The 15,850-nt window shown below is 38.7% G+C and overlaps 1 protein-coding gene across 1 annotated transcript; it reads left to right on the plus strand.

The window, feature by feature from the left end:
- Nucleotides 1-2,121: 2,121 nt before the first annotated feature.
- cd99l2 (CD99 molecule-like 2) lies at nucleotides 2,122-14,996 on the plus strand. Its single transcript, XM_008288375.1, has 10 exons — nucleotides 2,122-2,302; nucleotides 6,108-6,161; nucleotides 7,202-7,261; nucleotides 8,462-8,575; nucleotides 9,186-9,266; nucleotides 10,833-10,901; nucleotides 10,993-11,043; nucleotides 11,151-11,270; nucleotides 11,915-11,980; nucleotides 13,130-14,996. Exons 1-10 carry the CDS (start codon nucleotides 2,239-2,241, stop codon nucleotides 13,189-13,191), a joined length of 741 nt encoding a protein of 246 aa, XP_008286597.1. The 5' UTR covers nucleotides 2,122-2,238; the 3' UTR covers nucleotides 13,192-14,996.
- Nucleotides 14,997-15,850: the final 854 nt, after the last annotated feature.

A 15,850-nucleotide genomic window follows, 5' to 3' on the forward strand; every position in this document is an offset into this window, starting at 1 on the left:
TTTTTTTTGTATCTTTTCAGCAGTTGATGATTAAAGTTTTAAAGAAAAAAGAAAAAAACTAAACGCATAAGATCAGTCACAATGTGATTTTTTCCTCTTTTTTTTGAGTGGCTGTATCTCACACAAGTCTTCCTCCAAAAATTTTGTCACATCTGGCAACAGCTTGTGCACAAACTATACATCGGTCTCCATGACTAAAATTAAGATACAGTATTTTGAAGTATCTCTATGAATTTTTTAAACTTTCATGACATTTAGGAAAGAATCAAAATTAGGACCCTCCTTCTTTCATAGTTCGGATTTCTTCATCATGTATATGGGCCTTGAATGATTATCAAATTTAAAAAACATAAAGTTGGGTGGCTCTGTGACATTGACTTGACATGAAATACAAATCCACCCCATTAAAAAGAGATAAACTAAGAGAAACTGAAACACTAATATGGAAATAGACTTTGAGAGAAAAAAAAAATATCGGAATCATGTGCATGTGAATAGTATCACATTTCATCCTGGTGGGTTGGTCATTACAAGCATGTGCTGTGTAACCATCAAGTAGATTTAATTAGGAGTTAAAATCCACTGAAACTTCCAGTAAATGATGAATTAAAAATTCGAATAACCTTAAAGCTACTTCGGGGAAAACATAAAAGAAAAAGTCTGTGTTAAAGGGTACATAGCAAGAAGTTAACTAATTATTAACTTACTGCCATACAATCAAAAATCACCAAAAGTAGTTATTAGAAATGTGTATTTGATCAGTGACAACTGATAAACATAAAAGGTCCATTGTTTTAGCCCTAACTCTGATCTCAAATAGTTTTTGTGCTTAGACCTGATGACACAGTCCTTGTGCAATGTGTAGTATTTTGTATACAACACCTATATTATTTTACTGGTAGGTGCACTGGTTCAAGAAATACTCCTCTGGGTCATATTCAGTGGGTGGGAACAAATAATCTATATGCCCATGCCTCGTGTTTAGTTCATATTTCTAGGTGATTTTTTTCTAGTTTTTCAGGTACCTTGTTTTTGGAGGATTACAATATGTAATGCTTTGGTAAATCTATTTTTATTCACTAACAACTGCAGCCTGTATTTTTGTATCATGTTCACAATATCATATATATATATACATTGGTACCTCCTCATACATTTATATAACCTTTTGATTTATTGATACAGTACTTTTTTTCAATGATGTAGCATCTTTTTGAACTCTATTGAATTTCCCTTCTTTATTGAATTTCCCTTCTGGGATAAATAAAGTATTTTTCATTTTTCATTTCATTTCATCTTGATCGCTTTGTTTAATGATCTTTAGAACTTTGTGGTTGCAATGGAACTTACAGGGGAGGTCATGCATGTCACTTTTGCCATCAGAGCCTTTCCAAGGGAACATTAGGCATTATTAGGCAATCCAAGCTACCTACAGGTAAATACACTTACTCAAGTGCTGTTCATCAATACTTTTCGAACAGCATCTCAACGCACTTCACATGGTAAAATGTAGATCTTACAAAATTATTCACAGAAACTCAACAAATCCAAGGTTTCCTTTGGATTCCCTCTAAGCAAGCACTTGGCAACAGTGATAAGAAAATATTCCCCTTTATCAGTATGAAAGCAGGCTCAGAGACGGCAGCCTCGAGTTGATGAGATTAGGGTTTGGGGAGCAAAAACAGGAGAGCAGATAGAAGCAAACAAACACAGAGTTCGATGAGGTCAATAGCTGCCAATCAGACGTGAAGCTCCGCAGTCAAAGAGAGGACAAACACAAACTACAGGAGGGAGAAGATGTATAGTTAGTGTCATGCAATGTTGATATATTGATGTGTATATATAGAGAAAGAGAACTTGCATAGTGGGGAGTGAATAGAGTCCGGGGTGAGCTGGTGTGCTTAAGCTGCAGTTACATGTAAGGCATTTTAAGGTAGATTATTTTAATGAGGGTAAAAAAAATGTAAATATCTGATACACACAGATGAGTTTTAGCGGTTAAATTAACCACCAGAAAAGGATTTTAAATTAGTCAACAGCAAAAACGATGCAGAAGATTTTGTTTTGAAAGGTAGCAGGAAGTGGCACAGGGTGGGAGTGCCACTGAGTGCCATAGTGAACGCCTTGATTGCGGCTTTCACAGGGGCAGGTCTTAGACAGGCTGAACGGCGACAGGCCCGTTGTTTCTGGCTTTAAATCCACTTGATCCTGGCTGTGTGTGTCCGTGGAGCAGGAGTCATGGCTCACCGCTCTCTGTGCGCTCTCTATCTGCTGCTGGCGCTCCAGCTGCTGCCGCTGCAAGGTAAGGCTTTGTCCGGCACACCTCAGCAAAACCCACATGTTCTGCCTTTTGTGCCGCACTTTGGTGAAGGCCGAATAACGGTTCACCGGCCTGGGAGCAACCGGTATATAGAGACTGAGAGCAAAAGCCCCACTTTAACCATCCTTTCTTAATAATGAACCTTTTAGAGAACCATTACGCGCACAAATCCGCATGTTTGAGATTTTATCATTACAGTTAGATTTGGTTATCGGAGTCCCCTCGGTGCACTGATTTAACAGATCATGAGATTAACCAGCTGTAGCAGACTGGGTCATTACAGATATTTCTGCAGGTTTGATTTTTTTTTTTTGATATAGAGTGATGGAGAGGTCAGAGTGGAAACACCCAGTCATCTCTGTCTGGGGTACAGCTACACGTGCCAAGCTGGAAATGATGTCACTCTCATTGATGATGGGTGTGAATGTTAAGTATTGGAAGGCAAATGATATATATATATATATTGAAAGGCAGATGATTTCATTTATATATCATCTGCATCTAATATGAGCAACATTTTTAGTAAATGCAGCGCTGTGAGACTAATTATGCAAATGCAAATGATTGCAAGACATTTTGCCCAGCATGCTTGGAGGGAGGGTTTAAGATGGAAAATGCTAATGCTCAGGGGTTTTATATATATATATATATAAAGTAGCTGTGGGGTTAATATTAGTTGGTATTAGGTAAAGGTTTCCTGTTTCTGATGTTGAACAATAATGTGGATAGTTCTGTCCTTTGCATAACTGCTGTGGATGTACCTATTTGTTATTTATTTATTTTTTATAATCTTGGTATCTGTCACTGAGACCATACCCTAAAGCCCAAATTTAAAATCACTATCAGTGTATCTTAGAGAAATGCAGGTAAAACTGGAGAAGCTGTCCCTAATATGGATCAGTCACATCAGACCAGACAAGGTCAGTAGCTGCCTCTGCATCACACATGGCATGGGAGCATCTCTGGAAACTGAAGCAAGGCTGCTGTACTGCAGCTTTTTGTCAGTATACTGTGTGATCACCGCCCTCCAACCTAATCCCTGGGGGGGGGGGGGGGGGTGCATGTACGGTATACAAGGACCAGACACCCTTAAGCGTTAAAAGTTAAAAGCAACTGATGAGAGGATAAAAGGAAATATTTTTATATGTCTTTAAAACCACAATTGAGAATAAATTAAAGAAAGCATCTCTTTATTTGTCTTTGGCACTGATGGGTGGGGGAGCTTGGAGGATGAATGAGAATCAACTTAAGGCTGCATCCTGTCTCCCTGGGAGACATATAGACATATACAAACATGTACACAGTGAATATGCCCAACCGCAAACGAGTACTTTGCATTAAGCATTGCATGCTGGAGAGTTAAAAATGATTGAAATCAGAGAAATTATACCTTGTCTTCCTGGTGCCCACAGAAGGCGCAATACAACTTGTCCAGAAAACAGTTTGTTCAGACATTTGAACGCGTTAATGCGAGTGGCTGCTAACGTAGGTTTGGAGTCTGCAGCCTACAGCAGAGATGACTACAGAGTTCGAGTAAGTTCACTTCCTGTAGCTCAACTTGAGGACATTCTTCGGACTGAACACAGCTGGGATGTGAAGCAATGAACTGATTCCAAATTGCAATTTAAACCAGTGCAATTGGTATAATGCAAGTCTGCAATTTATCATACATTAGATATTGACACTGATGTTAAAATTCAGTTTTATTTGACTTCTGCAGATTGGAACTTCCAGGTGTTGTTTATGCTTGACCCCCAGCATGTACCGTATACTAGTTCAAGCGTGCGTGTTGTCACACCTCGTGCATATTGCAGCACATCTGACTGAAACTGTCATGTCAGTGGTTTTACACATTCATGCTGCCTTACTTTTGCGACAGTCACACATTTAATCATGTGGTAATGCTCCATTAAATGTTTTGTTTCACAGTGAATATGAAAATGAAGCTTGACTGATGATATCCGTACATCAGTTTGTATCATCTGTCAGAAAAATCACAATTTCCTCAAATCATCCCTACTGTTACATGTAAAATTCATGGGGAAAAAAAAGAGAGACTTTCCTCCCAGATGACTTATCGTCAATTCATGGACATTTGTGGCAGCATGAGGCTAGGCTTTAAAGTGCCCATCTACTCAAAATGTGTTCTATTTTTGTATTTATTTTAGTTTTTGTCTGTTTAAGCTTCACTGAGCAGAATGATTCTTGAATCCTGCTGAAAATGGAGTTTAAGTACAAGTTGAGCTCACCTGAAATCTAAGCTAAAAGGGTGGACCTTAAATTAAACTTAGATGTTCATAGATTCTGGCTAATCACACTCAAATTATTCTTCAGAGCAGATTATTTTTTTACACATGTTCAAACATGCCAACAAGGTTTGGTAAAGCTACCCCGTGTAGCATTACATGTCAGCCATCCCTGTTGACAAGAACGCTCAATAACTGTAATGTTTCTGCTCTGATTCTTCTTGGTAGCCTTTGTTAAATGTCATCACTCTGGCTTTTCCCCAAAAATTCCTTTCTGTACTGTCAGCTAATAAATATTGGATAAATGACAAAAACATCAGTAGGAGGAGCAGTTTAAAATTGGTCTCAGCAGGGATCGGAAGCCAGAGAAGGAGGGATAAAGGGAACTTTTAAGATAAGAACACATCAACACAAGAAACAGCAGTCACAAAAATTTGATATGAAAGGACAAATCAGAGACCCAAGAGTAGAAGACAGTAAACAGTAAGGACTGTGCTATAAGTTATGTATTTTCTGTGCAATCACTAGTTAATATAGTATCCTTTTTATGACCAATTTGGCTGCTTTAGCTTTATACTTCTACATTCCAGGAAGAAATACTTAATACTGGATGCTTTTTAGGCTAAGATATTACATTAAAATATGTGTCAATCACATAAGACACAGTAAAAGATCAAATCAGTAGTTTCCTGCCCTTTTCCACGTGATCATTTACAACAGAACTGTTTGAAGCCCCTTGTCGCGTATCAGATGTCTGTAAATGGAAGAGACATTTCCTCCCTGAGCCTCTCAGCTGGGTTCATTCAATAACTGTTGGAGGTCAGTTGAGTCAATATTTCACAAAAGCTTAAAAGATAAAAGGACCCCTGGATAAAGTAGCTAGGTGTAACTTGCTTGCTGGGGCTTAATTGTTATTTTCTCGTGTTTGTTTTTTTCTGCCTTAATTTACCACTGCATTAAATTTATTCATTATTCGGCTAAATATTTAATGTGACCATTGGACGAATAGCAAATAAATGGAATATAATAGAGTATGGTTGGTAGATATTTATCAAGTCCTTTGTTTCTATGAAATTAGGATATTTTATAACAAGTCATCAATTCATTTTCTACTTGTTTACAATGCTGTTTAGTACAAAACAAATTGTGTAAGTGACATTTCAGAGTTAGGATTAGATCAGTCATGAAGGCACATATAAAAGTGGACAGTTACTAAATGCAGCTGCAGAAAGGCTACATTGTCACTCACCTTTTGTGTGTTTGGGAACAACAGCCACTGAGGTTAGCTCATTTTTGTTTGCCTCTGTGGCTGTATCTTTTCTGCTTAATAATCTGTGCACTGCAGTCCGGACAAACAAATAGAGAGGAGGATTAGAGAGCTGTGGGCACAGTTTGACCCCGGAGCCAGGCTTTTGTCTCTATGTGTCGCAGTGTAACACCAGCTGGGCCTGGGGAACTGACAACTAAAATAGTCATATTAGTCAATGCTTTAATCAGAGATGCATTTGAACTGATAGAGTGTGCACCTCTCTGCTTTGTAGTTCTGACCCAGGGGGACTTCAACCTGGGGGATGCTGTGGATGATGGCACATCACGTAAGTACAGTGAAACACCGCTCACCTTTTTTACTCCCACAGTCCACACACAAGGTGAACTTGAGATATGCATCTTTTTATGTTAATTTAAAGGTGACTTAACATTCTGGTCTTAAGTCTGAATAAACACGTAATAGTCACATTGAAGAAGTCTCTGTTGATCTTAGGTCAGCCCTTTAAACCTGACATCGTCACATTATCAGGGCCTAGAGCATGAGGCCCTCTCAGCCTGCAATTAAACTTTATGTGTAATTTGCAAATGTTGCATTATTGTCATAAAAATAAAAAAAACTGCTGTGGGAATATTAATGATGCACTGCAGACTCGGAGTCACGCCAACTCCATCATACTGAAAGAGAGTGAACTCCCCCCTCCTCGGTCCTCATACTCCTAAACCTGTCTGCTGCATTTGACATCGTGAACCAGCTGATGCTCTCTCCACCCTTAAAGGACGACATGTCACAGGCTCTGCACTCTGTGTTTGACGGGCCACTCCTTTGACATGACCTCTGCAGCTGATCTAGAACGCCGCAGCCCTTCGGCTTTCCGCACCGCTTTGCCTTCTCTGTTCAACACAGTGGCTCCTTGTTGCTCACATCCAGATCAAATGTCTGCTGCTACGGAACAGCAGCCTCAGCCACAGTTCAATCGTACACCCTCTGTGGTCGCTACTCGTAGTCAGACTTGTCTGTTTTTGGATCAATAGCGGTGGATTGAGCTGCCAGTTAAAGTCAGGACAGCAGAGTCAACAGATCATACGAATGATTGTGTTTCTTAAAAAAGAAGAAAAAAAAAGAACAGAGACTTTCAGTATTGTGCTCTGTGATTTTAGTCATTTATAGGGATACACTCCCAGTTTTACTGACATCTAACTCCTCCTATGTAGTCTGAGGTTTCCACCAAAGGGATAAATAAAGTTCTATTCTATTCTCTATCTCAAAGCACTTATTGTAATGTGCATGTTATTATCACCTAATCATTTATAACAATGATACCAATAAAAATAATTACCTTTATGTAATTCTTCTGTCATTCTACAGCAACGGTTGCTACACCAAAACCAGCAGCACCAGCAGGGCCAGCAGGAGGACCAGGAAAAGGTAGGAACTACATGACAGCTGCTGTTGCAACGACCATTTAAAGTGTGTTCTGTAACCTGCAAAACAAAGGGAAGTTACAGGAGTGCTGCTGGTGTCTTTCAGACCTCAGGTTCTCCTGGAAGTTATGACTAAATTAGGAGAGTGGAAAAATTAAAACAACAATAAAATAAAAATTTTATAAGAAATCCAGATGAAGGTGCTCAAGGTGTGTTTAAAAGGTAAAAGACGTTTTCAGTGAGTTACATTAAAAACAGACCAATGTGCGTGGAGACAAAAAGAAACAGAGTAGTTCTAGTTGCAGTAATCACTGGTGAGCTACAATTAGTGCTTGCACCATTTTCTCTCTCTGGCCTCTGGGGGCTTCACACAACAAATACAACATAGGAAATAAACAGCCAAGGCCTTCCCACAGGCTGTTAAAAAAACACTTTCCTAGCTGAGGAAAGAGGATAAAATCCATGGAATGCAACAAAACATTTAGATCAACAACAGACACTTAGATAAATCCACAAATGTAAATGCACTTGAGCAACAGCAAGATCATTATGTAGTATTTTTAATTAGGTAATTGTGTTAATTGTGTGATGCCCATGAACCAAACTAACCCCCAAAATCCCTAATTTGCAATGCAGGTAATGACTATATATGTAGAAGGTGAGAAACCAGGGTAACTTTTGTCATTTCGGGCATAGATATAAATTAAACTGTTGATAGAACAGATTTATTCTATAGTTAGTGTCAGCTTTTACATTAATCTTAGTTATTGCAATCAGTTGACTGAGAATGTGGGATTGATATCCTCTCTGTGTAAAACGGTGTCTGCATGTCAGTAGAGGGGTTTTTGAAATTCTGATCAGAACCACTTGTGCATCTCAATTTCTGGAATTGTCCGAAGGCGATGTTTTTAATGAGACACGGGGGAGGAAAACTGTCTGCAGGCAACACAGTTTCTTTGATCAGTTGCTTTTTAAAGATTGAGGTGCGCAAGTATTCTCCATCATCTTTTCAAAGCCATACATCCAAAAAAGTGGAGTACATTTGTGTTCTCCTTCCATTGCAGCATGAGATGTTTTAGACTAGATTTTAGGGAAATATTAACTTCTATGTTTGTAGCTCAGCAAACTGAGTCAGAATCAAGATCTTTCAAAAAATTAGATGTTTAAACAAGAAAGCCTTTAACAGTGTCTCTGTTCTCTGCAGAGCTTAGTCTTGATGATTTTTTTGATGCCACAACCACCACCAAAGCCCCACCCAAGGTTGTGCCTAAGGTCCCCTCAAGCACCAAGGCCCCAGCCAAGCCCAAACCCAAACCAGGTGAGAGAATGCAGCCCCCTCTAGGTTTGTTACCTGCCATCCTCCTGAGGCCTGCACCACAGAGAACCAGGTTTGATGCAGTGTTACTTTTAAAATGTGGTCTCCATCTCTAATTTGACCTCATTTATGTTGTAGACACTTGTTTTCTGATCCGGCTCATTTTTTTCACAACTTTTTCTTTACTTATCAGAGTCAGGATGTAGTACAATTTAACAGCTGTGATTTATTAGCCATTTGGATTGACATTACAGGGAGATCTATGGAATAACATTCACTGCACCCCTTACAAATCTGACTCATAATTTTGAGTTTTTACTGTCAGGAAGTTAAGTCCAGACATAGCTTAGTTTGAACATGGGATTTGGAACTTAAACAGTTTACCAAATACAACATAGAGTAAAGTAATCATGAGCAGAAGACTCTTTAATTTTATGATATCACAGAAATAAGGTGACATTAGTGCAGTACTGGGACTTCAAATAAACCTGCTTCATTTGTTTTTCTCAGTTGTTGTTACCCTTTCTGTATGCTCGAATGTTTGTTTTTTTAACTCCCGATTTTGCCTTCATTTTGCAGTACCATTGATCATAGACCCTTTTGACCCCTACAGCTGCTGATGACTTTGACCTGAGTGATGCCTTGGACCCCAACAATGACATTGGTGGCAAGGATAAGAACAAGGGGCAGGGAGGTGGGTGGGAGTGTCTCCCATAGGATTCATAAAATGAGTAAATCATCACTCTTCATTAAGTCTGATGGCTTAATAAGGATATTCGATGGAATTAAAGCCCCGTGTGCAGAATTTGAAAAAACACAGACAGTAGCGCAGCCCAACAAATACATATTATTTAATGATTAGAGACTCGAATCACATTAATATTCTGCACATAGGGCCTTTAATTAGTGATAAATCAACATTTCTGATTTATTGTTGATGCACAATTTGTCTGTGGGTTTTGGTATCAGTCTACAAAACTCTCACCATTATATGTTGTACGTATATACTGTACCCCAAGTCTACCAAGCCATCTGTTGGTTTAGGATTAGGATTTCTTACAATTCTTAATTAAAATAATCCAACTCCACCATCTGAGATATTGTTTCCCAACTAAGCCTCATCATGAGACTTGACCACCCAGCTGAATTTAGTGTCATTTTATGAATTTTCCCACTAAAGTCTGTTCCCTAAAAACTAATATGTTTATCAAAGTTAGATATTAAAGATCTATAAAATCCCTTCCTTTCTCTCCATCTACCCCTCCCCATTCACTGCAGGTGGACCATACCAACGCACATACGACTCAGCTCAAACACCATAAAACAGGGTTGTGAGATTGGAAAAAACTGAACCATACATGTTTGAACTAGATTTGAAAGAAGAATAATGATGTACAACTGACACGATTGATTCCTTAAATTTGTTTTGTATAAAACCTCAATATACTGCATCTTCAAGGTAGAGGTACTCAGCCATGGCTGCTTATTTTGTTCATGGTGTGCCTCCTAGTGTATAAAAACAAAATACATATTGTTATTGAAAAAAAAAAAAAGATTTTTACTGAAATCAGTTTTTAAATAGAAAAGTAAAGGATGCAATGGGCGAGACGTTTTCAAAAACCTGAAAAAAGACTTGTAAGATTCTTGTTCTGACATTACTGCAAAACCTCCACAGCCACAGCACATACAGAACTGTACATTGTCTGTATATAATAGAACAGTTGTCTGCATATTTGCACATATATCGTGTGAAACTACACCAAACTGCTGTGCAGAGTGGAAAGACAGCATCAGTAAGAAGACTGAAAGACTGTGTTATTGTCTCCAGCAGTGTGTTAGATGAAGTGCTACAGAAGAATTGCAGTAAATGACACTCTCTCAAGTCAATTCTCCTAAAGAGAGGGAGTTCATTGTTTTCCGCTCATGCTCATCACCACACAGCCTCCCCCCACTCCTTGCCCTGCTGACAGAGAAACACTGTCTTCTGCTTCACATGTTATTTGTGCTAGGGTTTTTATTTATTTTTTTAGTTGACTGGCTAAAGACGAAAAAAATGGTTTTATAGTTTTTAGAAATTTGATTCAATCGCTGCATGTCTTTAGTCGTTTTCCCACATTTTCTCCTGAGTTAATGTTTTTAATTTGGAATTTCTTTAGTCCATTAGTCCTACATATCTGCAGTGATCTTGATTCTGTGGGTCAGGACAATATATTGGCTAATATCAGTCCACGTCTTCGGTGTGATCTGTGCCTCCTCCTAGGTGGATTTTCTGACCGCGATCTCATTGATGTGAGTAAAGATGACTCCTACAAACCCGACAAAGGCAAAGGTACTATGTAAACCCTTACAAATAATACATGTAAAGTATCTAACTCTATTACTGCGGAAAGGATCAGTTGTGAACACTCTTATTTCCACAGGGGGGCGACAAAGTGGCGAAGATCAGATTAACCAGTATGACGACAATGGTGGTGGGTTTTCTGTGCCTCTGCAGTTTTTTTTAATAAATTCATGTCTGTTTGTGTGGCTGTCTGAGCATAACGTGTATATGGATCTGTTTATGTGTGTGCATTTTCAGAGACCACAGCAGAGGTGGGCACCATTGCAGGGATTGCTAGTGCGGTTGCCATGGCACTGGTGGGTGCGATCAGCAGCTACATCTCCTACCAGAAGAAGAAGCTGTGCTTCGGTATACAGCGTAAGGATTTTACACTGCAGTCATGTATTTTAGAGGGGCCACCATCAGCAATGTGTGACCACTGCTGCTAGCACATATACTACAAATTAAAACTGACCGGACCAACACTTGATCGTTTGGACGTCTTTATGTGGAATATGAGTAAGATGCCGCCTCTTAATCTGTAGAAACACTTGAGTCAGGATAGCTGGATTGTGTAGTGCTAGCTGTCAGTAAATCTAGTAAAGCTTTATTGTACAGGTCCTGGATTTATCAGCTGATTTAATGAAAACTTTCCTTATAATTAATAAAGCTGGTTTTTAATTGTGATTTACATGAATATTTGCTGCAAACACTGCTTTCTTTGTCATTTGGTGATAACTATATTAATTATACAAAAACGTAACATTGGAAAAACAAGTAGAACACTGTATTATAGGTATTTACAGCAGAGATAGTGAGAACAGGTTAATAATTGGATCATTCAGTCTCAAATCATCAGGGGCCTTTTGCTTGACCATCTCTGATTTGCATGAACAGTTATATCATAAAATGGAGATATCTATGAAATTTTAGAAGGACATATCAAATATCTTTCAAGTTAAGGTTATGCTTGTGCTTCTAATTGGTTGATACTCAGTAACTGTTGTGCTGTGTTGTGACAGAGAGCCTGAACACTGACATGGTGAAGGCTGAGAACCCCGACGCAGTGGTGGCGACAGAACCACAAGGTACACACAATGCTGCTGCACTCCACTCACATCTACTTGACATGCATTTCCATTCTTAACCATTAAAAAAAAAAAAAAAAACACTTGCTTTTAACTAATATGTGGACAAGGCTGATCAGAGGTCGGAGTTTTCGATGGTGGCTATCAGATGATGGGCATCAGTGGGACGGATCTCTGGAAAAATATAGTCCACACACTTGTAAAAATGCTCCTAAGAACATTTATTAAATTACAACATTATGGAGATTGATTTGGTCTTGAGATCCACACAGAACTCCGTCTCTGTCCTCTTGGTTAGTGAGTTTGTTTGGAATGTTTTCTATAAATTTTGTGGCTTCTCCTTTTGTTGCTTTCATTTTTGTGCCTTGCTGTGTCTGCACTTCTTAACCTGTCACTAGGTCATGGGTGTCAAACTTAAATAAACACGAGGCCAAAATAAAAAACTGGGACTAAGTTGCGGGCCAGACGCGACATTTATTGAAAGATTGACTACAGTTGTGCATGTTTTCCTTTCTCTGTAGATATATAATAAACTTTTTCATATTGAAACAAACTTAAGTTTTGCTTAAATGTTGAATCTGGAACAAGCAAAGCTTAAAATTATGAACACATGAGAAATCAAATTTCAAACAAGAGCTACATCAGTGGTATTCATTTCTTTTTTTAATTGAATAAAATACCAATTTTTATGCCTCTCTCTATCTGTAACCTTTTGAGTTAATTTTCAGTTGAAACCTTTTTTCACAGGCCAACAATAAAACAACCAAAATTTTAAAAAAAAATAAAAAATGCACTTAATGATAAAGAGAAAATTATTTTTACTTATTTTTTTCTGAGGAAGGGACACTTGCGAGTCTTCGTTGACGTGCCAACACACTAGCAGAGCATTCTGGGATGTGTAGTATCAGCGGTGCATGCACTATATGCCGGCAGGCCAGCTCTAGGAGGCATTTAAAATGATCTCGTGGGCCAAATGTAATTACATTGTGGGCCAGATTTTGCCCATGGGCCTGAGTTTGACACCTATGCACTATATTGTTTTTAGAACGTCTTTTCAAAGATCCACAATTAGAAATATGCAAACTTTATGCAGTAAATACATTTTTAAAATGTCTGATAGAGGTGATTTGTGTCCTTTTGTCTCTCCAGTCCAGCAGACTCTCTTGGAGCCGCCCAGTGCTGAGCCTCCAACTGAAGAGAATGCAGTGTAACACACACAAAGGTCACCCACCTACATGTGCACCCTCACACACACAAAACGCACATACACCCGCACACACACACAAACACACACTCACAGCCATGCTACAGGGCAGACTGTTGTGTAGCATGTCATGTTGATCCTGTAGTTTGTGCTGCAGAAGCTGAGATTTATAGTCCTTCTACGCTGAATGTGGTTTTTATTCTCTAGCCAATTATGGAATTTTGACAAATGTATGTGTACATAGTAATTTGTTGTTTTGACGCCACTAGCGATGTTAGTTTCAGTTATCTGTGGGCTGAAGCTGCGGTTGTATCGTTTTGCCCAGATCCAGACGTAAACGGTGTGGGGGGGCGGAAAACAACACAAAAAGGAGTTGATCTTATTGTGTTGGTGAGAGAAACTCAACCGGGCATCTGTGAGTATGTGTCAAGCTACTCTGAGTTCACAGAGGTTTAGCTAGTGGACATTAAACTGGGTTTCAGGTGGATTACTTTACGACTCGTTAACATTTGGGACAATGACGAGTAAGTAACCTGCAGCCTGATTTTAAACAAAGAGCCTGAACATTGAGTATTTTGTGCAGCTAAACTTCAAGTGAACCAGAGAATGCTGTGACACATACCCTTTTATTTTTTATTTTTATTGTAATAATTTTTTTTCTGTGAATGAAAGATGTGAATTGTAATCAGGAATATCTCATTTCCTTACTTGTTATGAAATGCAGCAGTTTTCCTTTTTTATTTTTTTGGACAGAAAACTGATTTTCTGTCAGCATTTACTTTGGTTAATTAGATCTAAACTTGAACAACCCTTCACAAAAACAAGGAACAGAGATCTAGTGAATGAGCAACATTTAACGATATTCCCCAGACTCCTCGTCATAGCCTTGTGGCGACTGAATGCCTTGGTAAATGTTGTGATGGCGTGGAAATGATTCACACACGGTTGTCAGCTCATAGAACCTGAAAGTTTAATCATCTAATGTTGATAGAGACTAATTAATCCTACAAAATGTGACATTTTTATTTAATTTATTACGTTTTCATTTTGCTATGAGGGTGTCATAATGAGTGATTAGTATAATAATGTTACATACATTAATAATTCAGGGTCAGTGAACTATCTAAACAGGCTTAATCACAGTTTGACCCACTTGGTATATGTATTTTAAAGGCTTCACTGTTATCTAAGAAAGTCCATTGCGAAGTAAGGTAGTCATGGAATTGGAGTTACTGCATGTAACTACTGTTTACATCATATGACAGATCATTTGTTGCTGCGTGTAGGTCTATCCACTTCCTCCTCACGTAATGTACAAAGTTGCCTTATTCAGATTTGGATCCTTTTTGCAGTGAGAAAAAAAAAAACAAGGCATCTAAACATTTCTGTCTACAGCCTGTGACTTTTTATAGTGTAAATAGCCTAATATTAAAGAATTGTTTCTGTTTTTGTTTTGACTAGCTTTTAATTAATTCCAATGCCTAGTGACTGGAGCCTGGAGGAGTTTTCAAAGTGGGGATGGCGAAACTCTCAGTGAACCACCCATCAGCTTCTGTGTAAAGGGCTGGGGCGGTTCACGCAAAAGCAATTTAAGTTCAAAAGAAGAGTTAAAAGTTCAGAAGTTTGAACATAGTGCCAAATATGGAACATCAGATAAGCACTCACCGCACTTGATGTAAAAAAAATTTGATGCTAGCTAAATCAGTTCCACTGCAGTTTAAGCTTCAAAATGCACAGCATGTGCTTTCTCTGTTCATCTGAAAGGGATTTTCTTCAGTGGAAAAAGATGAAATCTCAGCACTTTGTTCCGGTAAAAAAAAAAAAAAAAGTTGACTGTGATGAGGCTCGTGGAGAGGCGGAAGATGTTGAAGATGCTACGCAATAGCAAATATTGTTTGCGCTCTGTTTCCTTGTGTTAGCGGTAGTATGTGTGCAGAAAAAGAACTCTGAAGTGACCCCTTTTTTCCCATGGCGGCCATTTTGACTTGACATCATTGTGATTACTTCTTCTGGGAACGGCATTACAAGAACACAAAAGAAACAGACTGATCATACTGTGAAGCAGGTAGCTATTAGATGAAGCCAAAGCAGAAAACGATTAATATCTTGTATGTATCCCATGAGTTACACTGTTAGATCCGGCTTTTGTGCCTTATGTGCGTCCTTGAGGCTTAACAAACATGATAAATGCATTGCCTCCCTCAAAAAATTCAAACGACTCTTTAGCTGTAAGCGCTTGGGGCTTTACTGTCACCAGCTGTCCAATACTGAAACAGTCTGAAAGCATTACTGGGAATGTGTAGCATGTAACCTGTATGCCCAAGATACTAACAAAACACACCTTTGAAAACTGCTGCTCCATAGCTGTGTGGTAAAACCTCTGCAGAGTGCCTTTAACCTGATTACTCTCCTGACAATAGGTATTACACTGTATCAAACGAGGATAAGATTACATCAGGTGTGATTTTCAAGTTTCCCTATTGCACAGAACAGCTGAACATAAAGATTTTGTATCATTAAATACTATGTGGCATTCACACTTTATGTGATTACAGCGACGATATCAGTTGTCGTGTGTGATGCCAATGTTCCGTCCCAACACCTTGTGTTTTTACGAGTTGCTGTTGTGTTGTCCGAACCTGATCCAGATTTTTGTGCCAGTCTCA

Source organism: Stegastes partitus, unplaced genomic scaffold, assembly GCF_000690725.1.
Source record: "Stegastes partitus isolate 25-593 unplaced genomic scaffold, Stegastes_partitus-1.0.2 Scaffold556, whole genome shotgun sequence".
In the NCBI taxonomy this organism is placed as follows: Eukaryota; Metazoa; Chordata; class Actinopteri; family Pomacentridae; genus Stegastes; species Stegastes partitus.